The sequence below is a fragment of the Nycticebus coucang genome, chromosome 4, assembly GCF_027406575.1.
Source record: "Nycticebus coucang isolate mNycCou1 chromosome 4, mNycCou1.pri, whole genome shotgun sequence".
NCBI lineage: Eukaryota > Metazoa > Chordata > Mammalia > Primates > Lorisidae > Nycticebus > Nycticebus coucang.
Window position 1 is genome coordinate 13,980,089 of NC_069783.1, and position 26,205 is coordinate 14,006,293.

The window sequence follows — 26,205 nt, forward strand, 5'->3', positions numbered from 1 at the left end:
AACAGTTACTTAACAGTATCTCACATAAAGGGATCGTTTTTCGACTCTTGCATCTTCAGCATAGAGCTGTCACAACTGATAGGTTCTCTTATAGCAGCTCAACTTTTTAGCTCCTATCAGTTAAAAAGCCATTAAACTAAAAGCCACTAATTAATGATTCAGCCTTTAACCCTTTTGTGCTTCTCCGAGATATTAGAGACCAGAGAGATTAGTTCATCAAATAAAATTGCTTCTATTTTGAATTTGAAATTGCATAATAAAATTGAATTTAGGCATTTAAACACTGCCTGTCACAAGTGTCATATCTTTGTATTTGATTGGATGGTGCACTAGCTCTTTATGAAGAGTATAAGTTTTAATCATAATAATAAAATAATATTGAGAGCAATTCAAGAAATTTTATTTCCTCCAGAAAGCCTGCAGAATCCCAATCAATCTTTCCATAAATATTCTAAGACTCTCATAATATCTCTTGGCAACCAAAATAGATATAAATTTCATGCACGGTTTTAGCCAAGCAGGAATCTCCAGCCCCTTACGGAAAGCTCATTTATTCTAATTTGCTACACAATTCAAACAGGGCCATTCCCTCCCCTCCATTTTCCTCACTCACAAATTATATAGAACAAACTGGGAAATAGGCCTTACTAGAGGCACACAGAGTGACAGATGCAAAAAGCAGCAAGTACAAGAGATAAGCTAATAAATTTACAAAAAATATATTGATAAAATAATGAATTGTTGACTTAAGAGTGAGAATAGCTTTTTTATTTTATTTTGTTTGAAAACAAAGGTAGAGAGTCTGTAATATACTTTGAAATGCATTGTAAAATAAGATGGATTAATGGCTAGGTTGAGGGTAAATAAATAAATGGAAAGGTTTGGGTGATAAAGCAAGTATGGTAAAATACTGATGATACATGTAGAATATCCTCAGTGGGTACGGGAGTGTTCATGGTAAAATGCTTTCAACTTTGCTAAATGTGTAAAAACCTTAATAAGAAAGTATTAGAGGAAAAGGTAAATCTACAATTTTTATGGCACAAAGAATAGAATGAAAGAAATACAACACTTATCTTCTAAAACAGAATGAAATAAAGGACATACAGGCATGAAAGAACAGAACAAATAAATATTATATAAACCAAGAAAAGGAGAAAATTCTCGCTTTGGAATAAGGTTGATACAATAATTATTAAGGTAACAACACTTATATATGCTTCCACATATATACCTCCCATATGTACACATCTCAATTCCAGCCTCCCCCCTCACCTTATGAAGGGTAATATCAGAAGTCTGAAATACAATTACTTCTCCTCCCTCCCTTTATGTGCTTTAATTGCTTGCAGAAAATTCTCAGTCCTTACATCATCAAATGTTGCCTGCACATCGTCCTCTTTAGACAGGTAACAGACAACTGTATCCTCCGCACATCATAATCTCCCTCTCACACTTTATACCTCTGTATCTCTCTGTTTTGTATTTGTTGTAATTTCTTCTGTTCTCTATTCCAGTTTGGAAATTTAATTTTTAGCCTTTTCTATGTTTAACCCTTCCATCAAATTTTTAATATCAATTATTACACATATATTTACTTCTAGAAGTTCTTTAAAACTCGAGTGTGCTGATGATTTTGCTACTATCTTTCTTCTTATTTCAAGTCCCACTTTTTGAAACACATCGAACATAATTTACTTTCTCTACCTGATATTTCTAATACCTGAAATTTTGGAGATCTGTATTTTTCCCGCTGACTCTTACTTGTGGTGGCTTCTTTCTTGCAGCATGTGTGTTACTGTTGGCTCATATGCTTTGGAGTTTGATTTGTGAAGATTCTTTGAGGCCTAGGTTGGAAAGTTTCCTCCACCTGGGGAGACTTGCCTTCACTTCTGCATCAGACAATACACACATGTAGTGTAAATTCAGGTCCAAGACTTACAAGATGCTTGGGCTGTGGCCACAAATTTCAAAGGAGATTTTTAAATCCATTCAGATTTCAGGCATCACAGATGAGTTTATTTGCTATCATCTCTTTTTTAACAAAAATATTTTAAAGTTGTAGCTCTTCATGGGTCCTAACTTTATATAGGATGATCAGTGATCCAACTCCCCTCTCTACATAGAACTGAGCCTTTGTTCCCAGATTCCCCCTTCCTGTCCCACCTCTAATTTCAGTCCTGAAATCAAAAGTCTAAATACCTGGATTCATAGAAATCTCTAAAGTGGGTAATGCCAATTCTTGCTTCTTCCACAGATTCTCCCACCTGCTGCCAGGACTCAGGATATCTTTTATTTTCTTGCAAACTGAAGTTGTGTTTTTGCTTTCATGTTTTAGCTAGCACTCTTGATGTTTGTGGGAGTCTTTCAGAATGTCTTGTTTGACAAATTGTCTGAAATGATAGACTCCAAACCTAGCAGAAGCAAATGAAATGGGGGAAGGTGTTTGCCCCAGCTTTCTTATGAACAGCTGTTGCACTCACAGACAGCATAGACCACAGACAACAGATCAGCAGTGGCTCTAAGGGGAAATGACGGGCAGAGTCCAAAAGGAATGGATTTGTTTGCCAACATGAATCACGTACCTCTGGGACTCCCCAGAAGTATTTAGTAGGGGATTTTACAAATGACTGAGGGTCCTCTATTTTAATTTGGGAGCAAAACTAGTAAAATTACAGTATTTCATATTACAATGATTACTACTCATGTCCACAGACTGCAGAAGTCTAGGGAGTCTCCAATAACAGCAGTAATTCAGAAATTCAAAAGGCAACTACAAAAGCAAAATACCACAATTCTTTGTGGACAAGGACAATGTCTTTTTAATCTCTATAAACACAGCCTGAAGGTGGGCTCTGGATACATTTTTATTGACAGCATGAATTATACATGGTTATGTGGAAGCTATTATAAATTAACTCTTTTTGCTTAATAGAGAGATTGCAACTTTTAAAAATCACTTATTTTTTCCAGCAAAGTAATAAAGTCTCAAGGAAAATTTTTCTATATGCCGATCATTCATGATCCCTGATTCTTTTTTCCTGCAGATGTAGTAGAATTTTGGTCAAGTCCTTCAGTTTATCATTACCTCTAATAAAAAAAAAACTATGATGGAAATATTAACCAAAAGAGCAAGGATTCAACGAAGCTGACAAGTAATTAATAATGTGTTTTGACAGGGCAAAGTACTAACGAAAAATGGAGAAGCTATTAAAACATCAAGATCAGATAACCTCTGCTATGTGGAAAAACTAAATTAAACACCAAAGATTAAGAACCACTAGAGGAGGAATTACTAAATGTCTCTCAATGATAATGGTTTTAGCTCTTCCACAGAATTTCAGGCAAACCATTTTCTATTAAAGTCCTTATAGCTTTAGATTTCTCTTTAGATAAAAATGTATACCTAATGTTAAACTTTTAAAGTTTTTAAGTTTAAATTGTTACATTGTGAAAAAAATAAATAAATTGTTACATTGTGATACAGACATGAGATAAATGATTTTAAGAAGTAGCCTTGCAATCTAATTAAGTCCTGAAAGGATTAACTAAAAGAAAGATTGAAGGCATTTGAGACACAAATCTTAAATTTAAGTCACCAAGTAAGACAACAGTATGGTAAAGTCAAATGTATTAAGTATAGCTAAAAATTGCTCCAGAATTTACCTTGAATGTGAGATAAAACTCAATGTTTTGCAGTCAGTGCACATTTATATTAGGTTATGAAGAAAGAAATGTTTGATTTCTTTAAGTGTGAAGTTTGACAGTTGATATCTCTGACATTTCACTTTGGCACTTATTGCTTATTTTTTTTTTTTATTGTAAGGTACATCCTTATGCTTTCTTTTTTTTTTTTTTTGTAGAGACAGAGTCTCACTGTACCGCCCTCGGGTAGAGTGCCGTGGCGTCACACGGCTCACAGCAACCTCTAACTCCTGGGCTTCCGCGATTCTCTTGCCTCAGCCTCCCTAGTAGCTGGGACTACAGGCGCCCGCCACAACGCCCGGCTATTTTTTTTGTTGTTGCAGTTTGACCGGGGCTGGGTTTGAACCCGCCACCCTCGGCACATGGGGCCGGCGCCCTACTCGCTGAGCCACAGGCGCCGCCCCATCCTTATGCTTTCAAATGTGTGTTTTGGCTTGTGATTATCTTTTGAATTTTCTTTAAGAGCAATTTTTGTGAAAATTAGATGGATAAGTCAAAAATTCATGTTATTTTTTGTTAGGCTTCGGGGGGACCCTGACCCAGGGTTGTGGGGGGAGACAGAGGAGGTGGCAGTGAAGGATAAAGACTTTACAACAATTTAGTGCATAGAGCCTGGAGAGGCATACATGGTCTCATGCACCCAGGGGCAGATTGAGGCAATGCAGCAACACTCTAATTCCTCAGAAACCTTGTATTGATCCCCAAGACAAAGCATTTGTAAAAAAAAAAAAAAAAAAAAATGTGTAAAGGTGTCAAAATTCAAAATAGAAGAAAAAGAATCCCAAGTCCCCAGAAGATTGAGTAGAAAAGCATAGGGTAATAAATTGTAAAACGGCCGGATAACTTGTTTAGAAAGGGGGAGGAGAAAACAAGTTTCATCTGTTTAGGGCAGATAAACCAGCTTCTCTAATCTACCTATCAGGAGTTCAAAGGTCTTAGCCTGCCTGCCTGCCGATGCTCCATGCAGCATGGGTGCTCTTGGTGACATTACCCTGTCTGGGCTACCTCTGGGCTCCTTTCATCTTCATTGCTTTTGATAAGTATCCACAGGGATGGCCCTCTTTGGTGCTTTACCCTGAATTAGAGGGTGAGGGGAGAAATCAGCCCCTCTACCTCCTGCAATTTTTGAATATGAGCTCTGTGGTGAAAACAATGCAGTACAGACAGCTTGAAATACCAATAAAGGGTTGAGAGCGCTGGCTCATGCCTGTAATCCTAGCACTCTGGGTGGCCAAGGTGAGTGAATTGCCTGAGCTCATGAGTTCAAGACCAGCCTGATCAAGAGCAAGACCTCATCTCTAAAAATAGCCGGACATTGGGGCAGGCACCTGTAGTCCCAGCTACTTGGGAGGCTGATGCAAGAGAATTGCTTGAGCCCAGGAGTTTAAGGTTTCTGTGAGCTGTGACACCACCACAGCACTCTACTGAGGACAACAAAGTGAGACTCTGTCTCAAAAATAAATAAATAAATAAATAAATAAGAAAAGAAAAGAAATATCAATACAGTGTTTGGGAAGGATGTGACTAAGTGAATATACTGTATATTGATAATTTGAGAAGTTCTGTTCTAGTCATTTTAATCTTGAAAATGGCCATGTGGGCAACTTGAGACCAAGGCGGATACTGATAAGCTGAAAGCTGTTGTGGAAGTGAATCCATCTCTAACTACACATGAATCATGAATGAGCATCAAGTTTTAACATTACTATTCAAACAATATTGGACTAGTGGAAACAAATTGGCAAGGTAAAGAATCTGCATAGATGGGTTCTACATTAATTCTTACAAGTGTCAGAAGAGAAATCATCTTGAAGCTTGTAATTCTTTGCTGTCATGCCATAAACTATGGCAAACTATTTCTATACCATATTGTTACATATGATGAAAAATGAATTCTTTTTGTCAATTGCAAGGATTCGGCATAATGGTTGGATAAAGACGAAGCACTGAAACACAGTCTAAAACCAAACAGTCATTCAAAAAAAAGCTAATGATGTGTTTTTGCTGACCCAGTGCTGGTATTATCCACTACAGTGTCATGAGACCTGATCGATTATAGTGGATGTCTACTGCAACCACACAGACAACATGAGGTCGCTGGCAATTAAGCAGCTGAGATTGGTCAATAAAGACAGGCCTGTCTCTCAAACAATGCTGCTCAAACTACAGAAGCTAGACTTGAAAACTCCCTGTCATCCACCATATTCACTAGACCTTGAAACAACTGAGTACAACTTCTTCCAGGCTTTGGGCCATTTCTTTTCTTTTTTAAAAAACACAATTTACAAATATTTAATATCTTCAGAAAAGCATTTCCATGAATGAAAAAAATATGTACATAATATATAATTAAATACCAGCTGGCTTCACATCCCATCAGGGCCATCAGCAATATCAACATCCCATCAGCAATATCAGTCTTTTTAGGTTCTTCAAAATCTTCTGTTAAATTTACAAAGTTGTTTTCTACCAAGGGGGAAGGAATGGAAATCCCCATTGCTTTCCGAACTCCATACATGCTTACAATGTCACCTGGAATTACTTGCTGTGCAAGTTCTTTAAGATTATTGGTCACTTGTTCAGCAAGATGCATTCTCTATATAAGGGACCCAAGAGACAGATCATATTGGGAGGGGGTCTGGTGCTCAAATGCTCATTCTGGGCTTCCTGGAGCTCCCTGAGCAATTTGGTGGTCTCATCGTTTCTTCTGGAACACTTCAGCTTCTTCAAAGTCAAAGACTTTGACTGGAGTTCCAAACTTGTCCCTGCTTTGAGTGCCGTGAGCCTGTCCTGAGTACTGGAGTCCAGACGTCCTGCTGATTCTATTTCTGTAATCTCCATTTCCTTTGCTGGGTTAAGTGTCCTGGCATGACCTTCATCTTCAGGAAATGATGTCTCCAACTCTTTTTTTTTTTTTTTTTTTTTTGTGGTTTTTTTTTTGGCCGGGGCTGGGTTTGAACCCGCCACCTCCGGCATATGGGACCGGTGCCCTACCCGCTGAGCCACAGGCGCCGCCCATCTCCAACTCTTGCAATGTTCTAGAATGCCCTCCTTTTGTTAAGACATCCAGCAAACTATCTGCCATGACATACTGATAATCTTGGCATGTGGCCAAAAACTCATGGATGCTGAAATCACTTTGAAGATCAGAGACGTCTCCATAAGTTGAATAGATTAAATCAGAATCATCCTTGCTGATATTTGCAAATGTAGAGTCATAATGTGATGCATAGGAACTGTAGGGTCCATAATTCAAGTATAATACCAGAGTTACTTTGTTCCTTTTATCCTCTTTGAAGCCCTGCAAAATATTCACTCCAGACTGAAGTCTTCTTGTTGTCATTCCCAGTCTCACAGGGCAGTATCCTGGTTCTCCCACCAGGGGATCCACAGGTAGAGAAGTCCCAACGTTGTTGTTCCATCGGGTTTCCTTCTCTCAAATTCACACTGACTGTTGACAAGCTGCCGGGTCAGTTCCCCTCCAGACTCCTTCACCATGTGGTCAACCTGCTCCTGCTCCCTTTCTAAATTACTGTTTTTAAACTTATCTTCAAGCATATCTTTGTCTTTCTTTTTATTTTCCTTATTGGGACTTTTGAAAGCTTGTGCTTTGGCATCTCCAGAGTCTTCCCTCTCTCTCAGCCAGCAGCGCCATCCTCCCCACTCTGCGAGGTATCTGATTGATCTTTCTGCTTTCAAATTTTTTGCAAATCTGCCATGAAGACCGTGCTCTGTTTCAGGCTTTGAATTCTTTCCTGGCTAAGAATTTTCATCCCTGAGTGCAAGAGCTTCTTGGCGGCTTTATAATAAATGGTCTCTGGTTTGTTGTAAATCATTGCGTTGGTACACTTTAGTTTGGAGTTATCCTTTAGTTCTTCTATGGACTGGTAGTCATTGTTCTTGATCTTTTCTTTCATCGTACTAAAATCCAGTGGGTGTTTAAGGAGCAATAAAATTGGTCACAGGAAATGAAAAGAAAGCACTTGGGTCTTTTCTCTGCAATTGTCTCATCAATTGATTCAAAGCTTCTTGAAGGAGTGTCTGTTCCACTTCTTGTTTTGCTAAAGAGCTTGTGAGAGGCTTCTCAGGAGGCAAACCCAATCTTACAGGGACATGACACTGCAGGTCTTTTCTGCCTCATTCTCCATCTCGCTTCTTTTTATCCTCCTTTATTCTTCTCCATTTTCTGCCCTTTTCTTCCCCCGGAACCTGCTTCTCTCCTTTCTTTCTTTTTCCGCTTTCTGCCCTTGTGTTTGTCATGATCATTTTTGTCTTTGAAGAGGCTGGAGTCGTGCCCCGAGCTGCCGGTGGAGAGCTCCGTGACTTCATTGCCTCCCACTTTCAGGACCAGCTTCAGGGGCTTTTCCAGTACTCCTCAGAGTGTTTGTCCAACTCGTGCTGCTTCTCCTTCTTGCCCATGTCCCACAGGGCCCCCATGTCCCACAGGGCCCCGGTGTCCCCCAGCCAGGCCCAGGCCGAGCGGCGCCGCATCCGGTCCGCGCTGAAAGAGCCGAGGGCGGGAGCGGCGCCCCTCGCGAGAAGGCGGCGCGCGAGAACTCTGGGCCGTTTCTTGCAATGAAAAATATTTAATTCTCAATAAGCTGTGGAAAATGCCTTTCATGATTTCATTGCCACTCTCTCTCCAGGCTTCTTCACTGCTGGCATAAACAGGCAACCATTAAAATAGAAAAACTGTGTCAATAGTTTAGGCGCGTGTTTGATTAATTTGACTGCTTCTTCTTTGAGATATAATAAACTAAACTTTAGATTTGAAAACAGACATCTTAGATTTAATGGCCTAATAAGATGTCATTCCTTCTACCGCCCATGGATCTCGATTTGCACACTCTTCCAGTTCCTTGTCCTTCTTCTGGGATAGACTCTGGTATTATTAGAAAGACCTTTGGTTGAATCACAGTTCTGTTACTAATTCTGTTGCCTTGCAAAAATTATTTAGCCTGAGTCTTGATTTCCTAATCTAAAAATGGGGTTCAGGGACATAAAGTAAGTCATGGTTCTGATAAAGAGTCTCTCCTTAACCAAAGTCTAACTCAGTCTCCCTTAAGCCCTCTCTAGTCCTGAGCCTATAAAAATAAGACTCTTAGCATGAATGATTTTGTGCACTCCCATCCACCTCTCTATTTAAAGACTTAAACATACACTAAAAGATACAGCTCTGGGCCACAACCACCCCTCTATGACCCTAGACACCCTTAAAGGGCCTGCCTGAGAAAGCCCAAGGCTACTAAAAGAATTTCCTGATTGTTCCAGCTAACACCTGACCACAGGGTCCTGCCCTGTCTCATTCTAAGACAGTGACTTTCAACCAGTGTGCCAGGAAAAATGTAAAAGATCATTAATTAAATTATTTTTGAAAGAAGTTCAAAGCGCAATAAATATATTCCTTTTTTTACTTTTGGGGGATCAAAATAATTAAAGTGTGCAGTGTAAGTTTAACTATAGTGTTCCCTGAGATTTAAAAAAAAAAGGTTAAAAAGGACGTGAGAGCCATTCCTTTAAAATGTAAGCATCAGGAGTCACAGGGCCTCTGTCTCCAATCTCTGGTAAGAGAGTCCTAACTTTGATTAATTGTCAGCTAACAGAGGCAGCTGACTTAATGAGCATTTGCACTGGCCAACCTTTGCATAATTTTTCAATTCTCTGCTCCAGCCTTACAGGTTCCTCTTCTTCCTTCTTGCAAGTTCAGTTCAGTTCACATCGGATACTCTTCCCTATTGTTGTAGGCATTAAAGTGTGGTCCTTAGCACTTTTAACTACGATTCAGCTTTATCTCTGACAGTTCTAAAAGTAGGAAATAAAATTACATCTAAGGATAAAGCTATGAAATCAACATGACCATGTTGGTGACCCCTAAAAGAATAATATTCTAAAATAATCTTTGTACATATTTGGTCCAGGGAGGCCCACCTACACCAGAATCACCCAGAGATCTTGTTTCACTGCATATTCCCAGGCTTTACCTCAGACATGGACACTCAAAATTCCTGAGAGCTCAGCCTAGGAAGCTGCATTTGAAGAGCTCCCTGGAGTCATTCTGGTCTCGCATTGAAAGATTGCTGGTGTAAACAACTAAATACACATGTGCTGCTGAAAATTTTCTTTGAAATAGGTAGTTAAAGAATAACACATATTGTGCGGCGCCTGTGCCTCAGTCGGTAAGGCACCGGCCCCATATACCGAGGGTGGTGGGTTCAAACCCGGCCCCAGCCAAACTGCAACCAAAAAAAAATAGCCGGGCGTTGTGGCGGGCGCCTGTAGTCCCAGCTACTCGGGAGGCTGAGGCAAGAGAATCGCTTAAGCCCAGGAGGTTGCTGTGAGCTATGTGAGGCCACGGCACTCTACCGAGAGCCATAAAGTGAGACTCTGTCTCCACAAAAAAAAAAAAAAAAGAATAACACATATTCTTTCTACTTCAGCATGTGTTCGGTAAGCTGTCTCATATAGTTGTATCATGCTAGGTGGAATTACAACCTTCTTATTATCCTCATTTTGAGATTAAATATGAAGAAGAAGCACGTGGATGCTAAGTCGACAAGGCATACACTTACAGCAGTTAATTTTATGTATTAATTTAACCTGAGCTACACTGCCCAGATATTTGTTCAAACATTCTGGATGTTTCTGTGACAGTGTTTTTGGATGAAACTTTTTTTTTTTTATGTAATGTTCATAGCATATTTCTTCATATTATTTAAATCATAAAACAATTTTAGTACCTGTCAATAGTTGAGGATAAGGTAATTAATGGATATTCATATAATAAAATATGATTTAATGATAAAAGCAAACATTACTCATAAATGTAGCAACATGAATTAATCTCGAAAACATTGTGCTGAATAAGAGAAGCCAGACACAAGACATTGCATGCTGTATAATTACACTTCTATTTGTAAGGACAGGCACAGTGGCTCAGACCTGTAATCTCAGCACTTTAGGAGGTCAAGGTGGGAGGATCCTTGAGTCCAGGAGTTTGAGACAGCCGTGAGCTATGATTTGGCCACTGCATTTCAGCATGGGCAACAGAGTGAGACTCTATCTCAAAAACTAATAATAATAATAATCCTAATAACTATATTTTATAAAACCCTAAAAAAAAATCTAATTAAATTGACAAAATATACAATAGTGGTTGGCTAAGCCTGTGGGCATTTGTGAGATTGGGAATAAGCACCAGAGAATTTGGGACACTATGCAAATATTTTATATCTTGATTACCTTGGTGGTATATAAAGTTCAGATTAATATGAGGGTATGTGCGATTAGGTTAAATTGTTTTCATTTGCAAGGAAAAGTCCAAGTTTTAGTTGTTTTCTGCCTTGTTCCCTTTGGGTGAGAACTTGCAAAAACCTCTCCCTTACCTTGAATTTAATTGAGTTTTTCTCTCAAGTGAGCACATAGTCATTAATCTGCCAGGTTCAATTTAGTATTAAGCACATATGATGCTTGTTTTTCCATTGCTGTAATACTTAGGACAGTGTTCTCCGAATCTATTAGTTTGTTTCGAAAGATACAAAATCTTCATCTTTTTATGGCTGATTAGTATTCCATAGTATACTATCCCACATTTTATTAATCCATTCATGTGTTGATGGGCACTTGGGTTGTTTCCACATTTTTAACACTGGGAATTGGGCTGTTATAAACATTCAAATGCAAACATTCTCATGGTAAAATGACTTTTTTTCTTTTGGGTAGATACCTAATAGTGGGATTACAGAATCAAATGGAAGATCTACTTTTAGTTCTTTGAGGACTCACCACACTTCTTTCTATAGAGGCTGTACTAATTTGCAGTCCCACCAACAGTGCACAAGCGTTCCCTTCTCTCTACACCCACACCAGCATCTGTTGCTTTGGGACCTTGTGATATGGGCCATTCTTACTGGGGTTTTCTCTAATAATGAAATACAATGTACATTTTTTTCATGTGTTTTGTTGGCTATATGTCTGTCTTCTTGAGAAAAGATTCTATTCATGTCTCTTGCTCAGTTTTTAATGGGGTTGTTTGCTCTTTTTTGTTGATTTGCTTAAGTTCTTTATAGATACTGGTCTAATGCCCATTGAGACTCACATTTAAATTGGTGGTCTTTGAGTAAAGCAAATTGTCCTCCATACTGGGGGCAGGTCTCATCCAGTTATAGGCCTTAAAAAACAGAAGGCTGATCCCTCTAATAAGAGGGAACGCGCTAGTAGATGGCCTTTGGGCTTCAATTGGAATATCAACTCTTCCTGAGGCTCTAGCCTGCCACCCATCACATAGATTTGAGGCTTGCTAGCCTCTTTTATCATGCAAGCTAATTCTCTAAAATAAATCTCTTTTCATAAACACACACATCCTATTATTTCTGTTTCTCTGGAGAACTCTCAACTCATGGTCATACCAATTTATATTCTGTCCTATATGTTCTTCTTACAATGTAATGTTGACACTGCCCTGTCAAGTGGTGGCATCAATGATCCTCTCTTTGAATCTGGGAAGATTATCTGTCATAATCTTAATGAATAGAATGGGAGGAAGTGACACTCTGCATCCATGCCAGCATCTGCTTGACTACTGTAGCTCAGTTATTAAAGGCCGCGTGGTCCTTGGGATGCTTACCTTTAAAATAAAACTCCCATGAGAAAGCTTCAACCCCCTAAGAGGCCATAGCTGGCCATCAGCCTCAGCTACAGTTTTACCAACATGAGCACCAACAGTGTCATGTGAGTGACTGAAGGTTCTCATGATTCCAGCCCTCACCTTCCAGTCTTTCAGGTAAGGTGCTGAGCATCATGGAACAAAGAAGAGCCATCTCTGCCGTGTCCTATCTAGGTCCTTCACCCACCACCTCTATGAGCAAAATAAATGGTTGTTTTAAACCACAGTATTTTGGAGTAATTTGTTGTGTAGAACAACATCACCATTCAGAGTTACAGTTGAGTTAGCCTTCACAAATTCTCTTCTTTTTACCAGGAACCAGGCAATGTAAATTTCTTTATTCAGAATTGTTTTCTTTAGGCATTTTGAAGAATTCTTGACCATCCTTTTTATTACATCCCCCCTTTCAAAATGGCAAGCGGTCTTGTTTCAGCCTGCTAAAAAAAAATCCCAGGACTTGTTAACAAGAAAACCTGTGATGGATTGTGCAGACAGAAAGGAGCTGCAGTGAGGCACGGATGCTGGGCGGAGGCTGAAGCAGTATGCCTGGGGCCCAGTGTGGATGCCTAGTGGTTTTCTATGGCAGGGGAGGGTACTCAGGCATCCTGGCAGATTACAGGTTTGTATCCAGTGGATAGTCTCTTCTGAACTGCCCATGAGCTCAAACTCCAAGTGTGTTGCCATTTCCCCACGAGCTGTCAGTGTCATTCACAGGGGCCCATGAGCACTCAAGATGGCAGACATGGGAGAGAGAGTGACAGTCATGCCTGCGGGCCACTTGGCACCCAACTATAAATCATGTCCCAGCCTGGCTTGCCTATTATGAGACCAACACAGTGACGGAGATCTCTTTTTCTGTTTTACAGTCCCTCTGAAACTCATCTGGCTTGCCCTTTGTCTCCCTCCCCCATATATTTGGAGTGATGGACTTTATGGCCACTTCTTCAGGGAATACAGAATTATAGATCTCTGGATTTATGTCTGTTTTCCAGGCCCTCTCTGGTCCCTGCACCATAAGGTGAATGCCGGGGCAATAAGAATGATGTTGCATTCTAATAGTGCTGGACCAGTTTCTGACAGCTTATTTTGACAAAAGCATAAAATTCAAGGATTGTTGCTCAGCTCAGAAGTTGTAGGAAATGCAGAGGAAAAAAAAGTATGTTTAAACGTGAGCTTCCCTGTCTCCAAACTGCTTTCTGAGACAGGTAAATTGTGAAAAACAGAGAAACCTAAGCCGACAAATTTAATGATGACAAAGGCTGTTCTAGAAACATGATTTATCCCTAAGGATGCTACATGGACATATTAAGAGATTGAGGGATCACCACCTGTTACAAAAACAAATAAGAAGGTCTATTAGGGAAGAAGGGTGTGTGGTAGGCAGCCCCTGAGATGGCCCCCCAAACAGTCCTTGCCCACTAGAACGCACACCTCTGCGTGTGCAGTTACATTCCACACTGATTAGGATTAGGCCTTAGTGATCAATGAGACAGTGCACAAATGACAGCGTGGTGCTTTGATAGCTAAGCCATAAAAATTAACACTCATTCTGCTTTGTTCTCTAGCGTCGCTTGCTTTGTTGAGGAAGGGAGGAATGTTAGCAGTCACATCGTGAGAACACGGATGTTCTCAAGAAGAGACCCATGTGGAGAACAGAAGCCTCCTGCTAACTGCCCCCACAGTCATGAGGGTGACTTACCTTTTGAAACTGATCCTTCAGCCCTAGCCAGGCCTTTGGACGATTGTAATTCTGGCCAGCAGATTGACAACTTCGACAAGAGTGGCTCCAAGTAGAATATGATAGCCAAGCTGCTCCTGAATTCCTGTTCCACAGAAGGTAGGAGTGATAATAAATGTTTATTGTTTTAAGTGTCTAGATTTTGGAGCAACTTGTTTTGTGTCAATAGATAAGTAATAAAGGTGTGTACAGTAGGATTAGGTTTGGCTATGTGAGACAGAAAATCCAGAAAACGACATTTTCATTTCTCTCTTATTTAAGTAATCTAGTCACAATTTTGGGCTGGTGTGGTGCTTTAAGTTGTCAAGGACTCCAGATATTTCTCTCTTATCATTCTGCCATCCTCAATGTATGGTTCCCTTCTCATGGTCCATTGTGGCTGCCCATACCCCAGCCATCACAACCTCATTCCAGCCAACAGGAAGAAGGAAGAAAAGAAGGATGTTACCCCTTCCTCAAGGATATTTCCCAGAAATCACACATGATACCTCAATATGCCCCCAAAACAGGAAGGCTGGGAAATGGAGTTTTTAATCAAGGCAGCCAAATGTCCAGTTAAGAGTCACAAATTTAAGGAAAAAGAGAAATAAACATTGAGGCAGCAGGATTTGTTACAAGGTACTAGCTTGGCTGAATCTGAATGATAATTAAGAGTTTGACAAGTACATAGGTGTTATTACAGGTAGGTACCTACTGTGTTATAGAAGATGGGTATATTATAAATGGCTATAAATGATCTATAGGAAATAGGTATATTTATAAACAGCTGCAAACTCTGCCATTTATTGCTTTGAAAGGCAGAATCTATTTTTCCTTTCCCTGAATCTGAGCTGGTCATGCATGCGACTTGTACTGAGCAACAGAATTTGGCAGAAGTTATATCACATCTTACTTCTAAGATTGGCTTAAGACACAAACAGTTTCTGCTTCTCTCATGTGAAACACATCTATGTGTAACCCACCTACCATGTAGGAAGTCTGTCTTCCCCAGTATTAATACTGTTGTGAGAAGATCCAACAAAAGCTGGCCATATGGAGAGAGCAAGACCATGTAGGGGAACACCGGACCACCACACATGTGAGTGAGGTCTTTTCCAATCTCCTAGTATGGCCAAGATACCAGCTGAATGGAACCTAGTGAATGGCCCCAAGGAATGTTGCACAAAGCCGAAGAACCAGCCAGCTAAGCTAAGCCCTGGCCAAATTCCTGACCTACAGAATTATGAGCAAATAAATTGGTTGTTATGCTAAGCCACTAAGATTTTGGTAGTTGTTATACAGCAATAGATAATTAAAACTAAAGATGTAAAGCTATTCTAGAGAGGGAAAACAAAAAAATATACAGTGGTGAGAAGCAATCTGGTATATGCAAGGAATTCTATGTAGCTTGGTATTCTGGAAAGTAAAATTTTTGAGGAGAGTGTCATGTAATAAGGTTGGAAGTAAGCAGGCGGCAGGTATGGAGGACCTGGTGTGTGGCAGCCCATGGAGAATGGATTCAGGAGCCTTACCAACCAAGAGCTATATTAAACCGGAGAGGGTGTATTAATGAAAGTTTTGATCATAGCAGGATTCAAGATCCAGAGCAAGTACTCCTGAGCACATAAATCTAAGGGCAAACTTTATGGGTACCATTTAAGGAGGGAGAATATTGCTGTTACTTGTGTAGAATGATAGGTGTGTCTGTATCATGTATTACAAGGAAGGACTTCAGGTGGTTACAGAATGAAGATATTGTATTTTCTACTTAACTTGTTTTAGATTAAAACAACTTTTATTTCCTTTTTTTTTTTTTTTGTAGAGACAGAGTCTCACTTTACTGCCCCCAGTAGAGTGCCGTGGCTCACAGCAACCTCCAGCTCTGGTTCCAACCTCCAACGTGGTTCTCTTGCCTCAGCCTCCCAAGCAGCTGGGACTACAGGTGCCCACCTCAACGCCTGGCTATTTTTTTGTTGCAGTTTGGCTGGGGCTGGGTTTGAACCCGCCACCCTCCGTATATGGGGCCGGCGCCCTACTCACTGAGCCACAGGTGCCGCCCAAAACAACTTTTATTTCTTGCTTCTTCTTTCTTCTTGGTGGCTAAATCCTCAGGAACTAAGAAGCTTGTTGCAGAAAGGCCTATGGATAGGAGCTAGGAGGAGGTTGGATGTCAATGAAAGGATAAAGTAAATAAGCTAACTTGATTTATATCCCCTAGGCTGGTTCAGAGCCAAATCCTCTTTTGTATATTACACATTTCATCGTCATTTTTGGTTGACCACTTTTTTTTTTTTTGAGACTGAGTTTCACTCTCACCCTGGGCAGTGTGCTGTGGTGTCACTGTAGCTCATAGCAACCTCAAAATCTTGGGTTAAAGCTATCCTCTTGCCTCCACCTCCTGAGTATCTGGGACTACAGGCATGCACCACCATGCCTGGCTAGTTTTTCTCTATTTTTAATAGAGATGGGGTCTCACTCTTGCTCAGGCTGGTCTCTAACTCCTGAGCTCAAACAATGCCCCTGCCACAGCCTCCCAGAGTGCTAGAATTACACATGTGAGCCGCCATACCCAGCTAGATTGATCACATACATATTCAAGGATCATCTTTTGATGGTGTCATCCCGACCCAGGCCAAGTTTCTCCTCCTCCTTGTAGCCATAATAGGTTGCTTATTGCTCTCTATATGGAACATCTGAATTTTTTCTCTGAAAGATTCATTACACGATATCCATAATAATGAACTTTTTTTTTTTTTTTTTTTTTGTAGAGACAGAGTCTCACTTTATGGCCCTTGGTAGAGTGCCATGGCCTCACACAGCTCACAGCAACCTCCAACTCCTGGGCTTAAGTGATTCTCCTGCCTCAGCCTCCCGAGTAGCTGGGACTACAGGCGCCCGCCACAACACCCGGCTACATAATAATGAATTCCTTATCTCCTTTCTTTCTTGTACCTCTTAGGAATATGTTGGGCTGAAGATAAGAGAAAATTTATAATGGCTTAACTAAGTGAGGCATTCTCAAGCTACAGGAAGTCTAGAGGTAGACAGACCTGGGCTCACCATCATTATTCAGGATCCAATCTCCTTATGTTTTCTGATTCAGTAGTCTTGGCGTGAAGCTTTATCTTCATGGCTTATTGCTGTCTTTCCAGGCATCATGTTAACGTTTCAGGAGGAAGAAGAGTGCATGTCAGCCAGATCTTTCTCTTTTAAAGAGCATTCATATAAGTCCCAACTTGGGACTGCCATTTATATCTTGCCAGGCAGAACTGAGTCACTGGGCTATCTCTCTACAAAGGAATCTGAAAAAAGTGATTGTTTTCCCAAACTCTGTAATAAAGAAAAGCAAAATTCATGTGTTGTCAATGTAATAGTATTAAGAGGTGGGGCTTTTGAGAGGTGATTGGGTCATGAAGGTTCCTGCTTCATGAATGGGATTAAAGCCCTTATAAAAGATACTTTGCACACCATTATAGGCTCTTGTCCTTCTACTGTCTGCCATGTGAGGACAGCAGGGTTCCTCCTCTCTGTAGGACCCAGAGTTTAAGATACCATCTTGAAAGCAGAGATAGGGGCCTCAACAGTCAACAGACCTACTGGAACATTGACCCTGGACTTCTCAGCCTCTGGAACTGTGAAAATAAATTTCTGTTCTTTATAAATTATCCACCCTCAGGTATTCTGTCATAGGAGCAGTGGACCAAGCCAGGGACTGTTGTCCGGCACAGGACCCATCCTCTCTACACTGTCTTATGTATCTCAAGGGCATTTTTCTTTGGTCTATCTTACTAGTTGCAAAACCATCTGTTCTGCAGTGGGATTTAATACCGCGTACCTGACAATACACAGCACATTCTCTCTGCTAAAATTCCACTATAACATGATCATTGGGGTCCAAAAGACCCAATTACATAAAATATGGGATTATTTTAAGCTTAAAAAATAAATGTCTGGGGAAAAACCAGGCTGGGAAATATATATATATATATAATTTTTAATTCCAGATAGTTTTCATGTTTACATGGATGGAGCTGGAACATATTCTTCTTAGTAAAGTATCCCAAGAATGGAAGAAAAAATACCCAATGTACACAGCCCTACTATGAAACTAATTTGGGACTCTCACATGAAAGCTATAACCCAGCTACAACTTAACAATAGGGGGAAGTGGGAAGGGGGGGTGGGTAGAGGGAGGGGAATTGGTGGGATCACACCTGTGGTGCATATTACAGGGGTATTTGCGAAACTTGGTAAATGTAGAATGTAAATGTTTTGGCACAGTAACTGAGATAACGCCGGAAAGGCTATGTTAACCACTGTGATAAAAATGTGTCAAATGGTTTATGAAGTGAGTGTATGATGCCCCATAATCATATCATTGTATACAGTTATGATTTAATAAAAATTTAAAAAAAAACAAAAAAAAAACAAATTTATCTTTAAAAAAATAGTTTTTAAAAAAGTTTCATTGAGGTATAATTTAAATGCCATAAAATTCAGTTTTAAGTATACAACTCAGCGATTTAGAGATCCATGCAACCATCACCACAATCTAATCTTGTTTTGTTTTTTTTTTTTTCTGAGACTTAGTCTTATTATGTCGCCCTCGGTAGAGGGCTGTGGCGACGCAGCTCATGCAATCTCAAACTCCCTTTTTTTTTTTTTTTTTTGCAGTTTTTGGCAGGGGCAGTGTTTGAACCTGCCACCTCCAGCATATGGGGCTGGTGCCCTAGTCCCTTGAGTCACAGGCCCTTCCCGCAATCTCAAACTCTTGGGCTTAAGTGATTCTCTTGCCTCAGCCTCCCAAGTATCTGGGACTATAGGTGCCCGCCACAACCCGGCTATTTTTTGTTGCAATTGTCATTGTTGCTTAGCCGCCAACCTTGGTGTATGCGGCGGGCATTGTAACCACTATGCTACTGGTGCTGAGCCACCACAGTCTAATTTTTGATGACATCCATCACCCCCTAAAATCTCTCCAGGTCATTTGTATTACAAATGGCAAAAAAGCTGTTTCAAGGGCCCCAATCCCATATCTTTGGCTGTGGTTTGGCGCCACCTTCTGGTGGCCATCCTCCCAGCTAACTGTCTGGCTGAGTTTCCGGGACCAGGCAGTCAGTAGGCAACTGTTTAATCAGTCTGTTCTGAGTAGACAGGACCAGCAGGATATGGTACTGATGGGCACCCATCTTCTATCTTTGGGTTTGTTGAAGGGCTTGGCTGCTGTTTCTCTGCCTGGCATTGTCCTACCTGCCAAGGACGGGGTCAGTATCTCTATGGGTTTTCCCCTGACCTAGAAGAAGTCTCTGACATCTTCCAGAGCTTTTCTGGTCACTCTCAGATAATGAAAAGTTGTGAGGTTACTTTCATCACAATTGGAGCTTCGTTTCTGTAATTAAACTGTCAAGTCCATTGTAATGATCAAAAATTCACAACTTTAACCAAAATTATAGCTTCATCCTTCCAAGCTTGGCTTAAAAGCCAGAGCCTATAATGGGAAGGAAAGTGAGTGTGATCAGTCCGTTCTCTGCTCTCCACTTTCACATAAGCTGTTGTTTCTAACCCCTAGGAAGGGATAAAGTCTACAGGGTGAGAGAGAGATGCAGCTTTGTCTGGCTAGTGATGGAGTGATCCAATTCTGCTGCACTCTTGCTCAGTCATACTCAAGGTTGATTCTTCCTTTTAGAGGGTACTTTTGGGGGATATCATGAAGATTCTCCCACTGGCGTCCTCACACGAGGTAGGTGAAACTGAGGTTTATCCCCCAGTTAAAAGGTATGGATACCATAGGGTTCTTTGGTAGTCTGTCTGCTGAATCATTTAGCTCCTTTTGGTGAGCACATTCTGTTTGAAGAAGGCTTCTAGTCTATTCTCCACAGGTCCACTTATCCCTTGGGCAGGGGGTAAAGTCACACATCTCCCCCCTCCAGTTGCAGAAAATGCAGTTAGCTCCCACTGCAGCCTTCTGCCTGTCTCCTTCCCTGCCCTGTCTCCACAGGTCCTCCTAGGACTGCTTCCCAGAGTCCTAGGAAAGCAGTCCTTATATTTTCCAAACTCTGAGAACAAAGGTTCTCAGATGTTTCTCTGGAAACCTATTTCTACCTTAAGGAAGGGAAAATGCCACTGAACTTCAACTCTCCCCAAATGTTTTCTCTTAACTCATACCACCAATCTTTTCATACTTTTAAGGTGGGTGTTGGCTAAAGGCAAAATTAGATTTCAGATTTCCCTTTTCCAAGTCCTGCAAAATAACGTGATGCTGTACCTCTCTTGGGAATGTGGCGGTATTTCATAACCATTCAGAAACTGCTATGTTGCATACCTCTCAGGGCTATTATTAATAAAAATGTGATGAGAATATAGACTATAATGTGAATAATGCCCCCCCCCAAAGTGTGGTTCTGCAGGGCTGATGAATTCTCCTTCGTCTTTGAATCCTGTTACATGTAATAGTAATAATAGAGCCAGTACTTACATATTGTTACCATGTGCTATGCAGTGTTTGAAGTGCTTTAGGTATTTTATTTAATCCTCATAACAGTCCTATGACAAAGATACTACTATTCATCCCTGTTTGACAGATGAGTAAACTGAAGCCTGGAGAAGTTTCATGATTTGTTCAAGGCTTACACAGCAAGCAAGTAGCAGAACTACCCTGTTTCCCCGAAAATAAGACATCCTCCAAAAATAAGACCTACTCGCAGGAAAGATAAGACGTCCCCTGAAAATAAGACCTAGCACGTCTTGGGGAGCACACCTTAAAATAAGACACTGTCTTTTTTTCGAGGAAACAGGGTAGAATTCAAACTGAGGTAGTGGCTCTCAAATTTGCAGTTCTAATCCTATCCTATACATCTGTCAGAGGGTTTCATTTTTCTCCCCAACATTCTGGGGCAGGCTACAGATGGTATGGGATGGGCTAGGAGTGTGTGACTTTAGATACGTTACTTAATTGTCCTGAATTTTAGTGTCAATTCTCATCTCCAGGTTTGTTTTTTGTTGTTGTTGCAGTTTTTGGCCGGGCCGGGTTTGAACCCTCCACCTCCGACATATGGGGCCGGCGCCCTACTCCTTGAGCCACAGGTGCCCCCCCTCATTTAAAGATTCTGATACCTACCTGACAGAGTAAGTGGTTGGGAGGTTTCATTGTTCATTTGCTTTCTCTTATCTCTCTGCAAAGAGAAAGCAGTCAAAACTGCGTGGACGTCAACCTGAAATTATCAGAGCTACATCAAAATGGTGACAGGAAAGAGGGAGACCTAAACCATTACTTATTTCAGCCAAAAATACTTAACAAATGCCTATGGATGCCAGGCACTCAGGAGTATAGGACTAATTCAGCGCATTCTCTCCAGGTCATTCACTCACCAACAAGGCACTGCCTGTGTTCGCGAGGTTGGTGCACGCTTCCGTGTCGGATTAGCCTGGGCCCATTGTGCGACTCTATTCGCCAAACTTCTGATTCTTTATCTGTGGAAAAGTGATCTAGATGACATTTAGTGTGCCTTAAAAAAATGATAACTATATAGAAGTCAATGTCCAGCTGCGCTGAGTTCGTGCCGTCGGGTCAGCTGCGGGCGCGAGGGGCGGGGCGGAGTGCACCTTTTCTTTCGTAGGAACCTTTTTCCTGGGGCTGAGTCCCCGCCCGGACCGGGAACGCCGAAGGCCGAGGGCCGGATGCGCGCGCTGCCCCAGCCGCGGAGTGTGCGGGGAGAGGGAAGAGGGAGCGAGCCGAGCCGCAGAGGACAGGGCGAAGATGGCGGCCTTTTCTGGTGCGTGTGTGGAAGCCGGGGGTGGTGTGGGCGGCTCGCTGCTCGCCTCGGCCCCGGGGCTGCTGTGAGGAGCTCTGGGGGCGAGAGCAGCCCGGGGAAGACCCGCGCTGCGGGATCAGGGGCGGCCTCCCGGAGAGAGGCCGGGGCCGCGCGGCCGGCCGGCCGGGTCTTCCCCTCCCCCTGCGCTTTCCCGTCTTTCTTATTTCCAACTGGCTTTCCTAGCTGTGCACCCTTGGCAGCGAAACCCAGGTGGCGGCGTTGCTCTGGCTGTTCTCGGACGCCTAGGCCGCCTGCCCCTTTGACGTGGCACTGACCTTCGGGGAACCTCTTTCTGCCCGGGGCTCATCCGGGCTCGGTCCCAGCTGTGGGACGAGAGGGGGAGTCATTTGGAAAAACAGCGATCCTGCCTTTGTCCGGTGTTTCCAGGCCCTTCCAAAGATAATCGTACCAGGCATAAACCTGATCTTTATTTCTTAAACGCTGTTTTATCAACATTAATGTTATGTGCCAAAACTAAAAGGAGCATATTTTCATTCATATACACCTTGGCCCAACATAAAATGTGAAAATTGTTAATTTAATTTTCCATATGATACTCTCCTTTGTTGCAAATAGCGTTTGATGTGGATTATCGAACCCTACGGTTGACGTTTTTCCCCATTTTCTTCGTCATCGTCCCTTTATGCATGCAGTTTCATGAACCCGTAATCACCCTTAAATACACTAAACGTGATAGTTTTTTTATTTTTTTGTAGAGACAGAGTCTCACTGTACCGCCGTCGGGTAGAGTGCCGTGGCCTCACACGGCTCACAGCAACCTCTAACTCTTGGGCTTACGCGATTCTCTTGCCTCAGCCTCCCAGGCAGCTGGGACTACAGGCGCCCGCCACAACGCCCGGCTATAAACGTGATAAGTTTTTATAGCAATAAATATATCCAGTTAAGTCTTTCAGTGTTAATTAAGATGATTTAAGATATTACGGTAGTGTATGTTTTTCAGTTTTCTTTTGTAAGAATAGTAATTCCAAATCCCTGTAGTCAGACTCCTCACAGTAGTCACTGGGAAATCTACTCAGAGTAGCTACTGGTCTTTTTTTTTTTTTTTTTTTTTTCCTAACTCTCTTCTAAAACAAGATTTTATAGCCAGGATCTGTAGAATAGTTCCAGGTAGTCATTTTATAGGTTCACTTCCTTGGGAGTCATGCACAAATTTTAGGAATGTTAGAATAAAGGACTGGAAGAAGAGTCTGTGATATGATATGAAATAAAGTCAAAATTAAAATTAAAAAAGATGAATATTTCCATTTTTCTCTTAACTGTTAGAAAAAGAAGACATGATTTCATAGAAAACATGCAGAGAACCTGACCAGAAGTTGTCTGGAATTTACTGAAAGCAGTCTGTGGTTGCTGCTTGCAATATTACAGTTTTGCAAGCAATCTTAGCTTGGAGTATTCTGTATGCAATCATCACTCCTTTTATCCAAGCAGTTTGTATTTTAGGAGGGAGAATATAGCTAGAGAAAATATAGTTTCTTTATCTGTGGATTTTTTGTGGGGAAGATTTAGAGTTGGGAGAGCCTTCTTTTTTGAAAATGATGATTCTTATATGATGCAAAGAAAACACTGCTATTGTAAGTAATATATTCAATTTGTGAATTTACTTCATGCCTTTTTACAATCAAAGACAAGAAATACAGAATTTCAAAATTGGTTATTTCTCTTGGGAATATTTGAGTTTGCTTTTTTATAGGGGTATATACTTTTGTAATGATAATGAAATCTGCATTTTATAAATGCAGACTTAAAAGATCAATTCTCATTTGAAGAGAAGTTTAAATAATTCACCTAACTAGTCCAAGTATAACTGAGCTCTACAGTGCATTTGAGAAATGGTAAAATAACAAAACACAATCAAGAACAACCCAATGTATTTATTTAGGATGGTTCTTGAAGTAGAATAATTAAAGTATGCATACAACTAAGGACAGGACAACTCTTCAACTGACATTTTTCTTTTTTTTTTTACAAGTTTTTTTTTTTTTTTTTTTTTGGCCGGGGCTGGGTTTGAACCCGCCACCTCCGGCATATGGGACCGGCGCCCTACTCCTTGAGCCACAGGTGCCGCCCCTCAACTGACATTTTTCCAGTTGCCCAAATCTTCACCACTGACCTTTCCCTCTTCAGTAATTTTGATTATTTTCTTCCAATAAATAAGAGTCTCTCCCCTTGTCTGTTCATTTTTCTCAGATTGCTGAGACATTTCTCCCATTGCTGTGGCAATGGGGGCACATGATTGCAACATTGTCTCAAAATGTAAATAACCAACGTGTCTAGAATGCAGTCTAGCTCTAGGTTTTTCTCCAGTCATGGGAGGTAAACAAATGCTATGGTAGTTACTGTGTATTAGGTGACAGCTGTGTGCCAGAAGCATTACTTTGTTAGTGTTAGTCTTCCAGTATCTATGAGGAATGTAATGTAAGCCGCATTTTATGTGGAGAAAATGGGTTTATCGTTTTGCCCAGGGTCATTTGCTAATAAGTGAGAGGTTGGATTTGAACTTTAGCCTTTCTTCAAAACTTCGGCTTTTCACCAGTGCCACATTCAGTAGGTATGATATACCTGCGCCACACTTCAGCCTTGTCTTATGAACAGTAATTTTAAGAACGATGAGGCTTGATACCCGTAGCACAGTACGGGCCAGCTAAACAACAGTGACAACTGCCACAAAAAATAGCTGGCCGTTGTGGCCGGCACCTGTAGTCCCAGCTACTTGGGAGGTTGAGGCAAGAGAATCAATCACTTAAGCCCAAGAGTTTGAGGTTGTTGTGAGCTGTGATGCCACAGCACTCACCGAGGTAGACATAGTGAGACTCTGTCTCAAAAAAAAAAAAACGTTAAGAGCAATGTGATTTATGACTTATGCTTAGTATGTATAGTATTTGAAATTAAATTTTACTTTCAGAGATGGGTGTTATGCCTGAGATTGCACAAGCTGTGGAAGAGATGGATTGGCTGTAAGTACATAAAGCTTAAATGCACCAGTAACAAGAATGATTTTTAGTTTAAATAGTTGTTACTGCATTTATCAAATACTTTTGGGTATAGGAAGATAAGTGAAATTCAGTTTTTCTTGTGATTCTCTTTATGGAAAGTTTCTTTTTTTTTTAACCTCAACACATTTCTAGCTGAAAATCATTGGTTATATTGACCAAATAAAATTACGTTTTGGGCTTACAGTTTAACCTGACTTAATTTGCTTAGGTTAATTTTTTCTTAAACTAAAATTCTTCAAATATGATTCTTGTAGTCTCCCAACTGATATCCAGGCTGAGTCTATCCCCCTGATCCTAGGAGGAGGTGACGTACTCATGGTATGTTTAAATGTGGTGAGATGGGAACTTTGGGCTTCTGGGAACACATAATTTGGCGGCTGTCTGTGATACATTCTAAGAACTCCATCGTCTTAAAAATGATCCTTTTACCAAGTTAGTTTTATTCACAAACATTTATGGTAAATACTGTGTTCAGAGTATTAGGTAGTAGAAGCTGTAGGAACACAAAGAGGAGAAAGATACAGTCTTTGCCCTTGAGAAGCTTCAGCCAAGTAGGGTGATAAGACATGTACAAAAATAAGTGTCATATTAGAGAGAATGTGGCACCTACAGAAAAGAGAGTCAGAGTATTAGAGGATTCAGATGGGAGTCTAGTTGTCCTTCTGTTTGAGGGAGGAAGTAGATTTTTGACAAGGGAAGATGAAAGAGAAATGCTCTCTAGGTAGAGAAAGCATCAACAAAAATAGTAATGGGAGAATGCAGGGTATGATCTGCAGTTAGGTGGTTACAGAAAATATCTGCATCTGGAGGGGGAAACTTGGGATAAAATGAGAACTATATCGTGGGTCAGAGTACTCAGTCCCTTTCTCAAGTGTCATGTTAAAGAATTTGGGTATAGGCAGTGAAGAATGTTGGAAGTTACGAAGCCGGGGTGTTGTGTGCTTAGAATTGCATGAAGACTAATGTGGTAGCGGATTACAGTATAGCTATGTGGGATTAGATACTGTTAGGATATTTTTCACTTAATAGGGTTTAGAATGATAAGGGCTTTGAATGAGAAAGGAAGTTGAAGAACATTTTCTTCAGGGAATGGGAGAGGTGACAAGATGGGCAACAGAGTTGGTTGAGGAAGCCTGAGTAATGTGAAGGCACTCTGAAAATAGAGGTAGCCAGTCAAGAGTTAAAGATTTCTACATGGTATCATGTTAATTAAATCTCTTTGATTGATAACTTAATCTGTAAAATCAACCTTTTTTCTCTATCTAGGCTGCAGAAACAGGAAGTGGAAAAACTGGT

The 26,205-nt window shown here is 40.9% G+C and overlaps 1 protein-coding gene and 1 pseudogene across 1 annotated transcript in view; one reads left to right on the forward strand and one right to left on the reverse strand.

Annotated features, from left to right (window-relative positions):
* Window positions 1–4,692: 4,692 nt before the first annotated feature.
* LOC128584263 (bromodomain-containing protein 7-like) lies at window positions 4,693–8,124 on the reverse strand (annotated as a pseudogene).
* A 13,526-nt stretch (window positions 8,125–21,650) lies between these two features.
* The window catches only part of DDX1 (DEAD-box helicase 1), a 35,338-nt gene continuing 30,783 nt past the window's right edge, over window positions 21,651–26,205 (forward strand). The window contains exons 1-4 of the mRNA XM_053590219.1: window positions 21,651–21,856; window positions 24,819–24,870; window positions 25,164–25,227; window positions 26,176–26,205. Of these exons, the coding sequence (XP_053446194.1) occupies window positions 21,841–21,856; window positions 24,819–24,870; window positions 25,164–25,227; window positions 26,176–26,205 (162 nt within the window). The 5' untranslated portion in view covers window positions 21,651–21,840. The remainder of the gene's footprint in view (window positions 21,857–24,818; window positions 24,871–25,163; window positions 25,228–26,175) is intronic.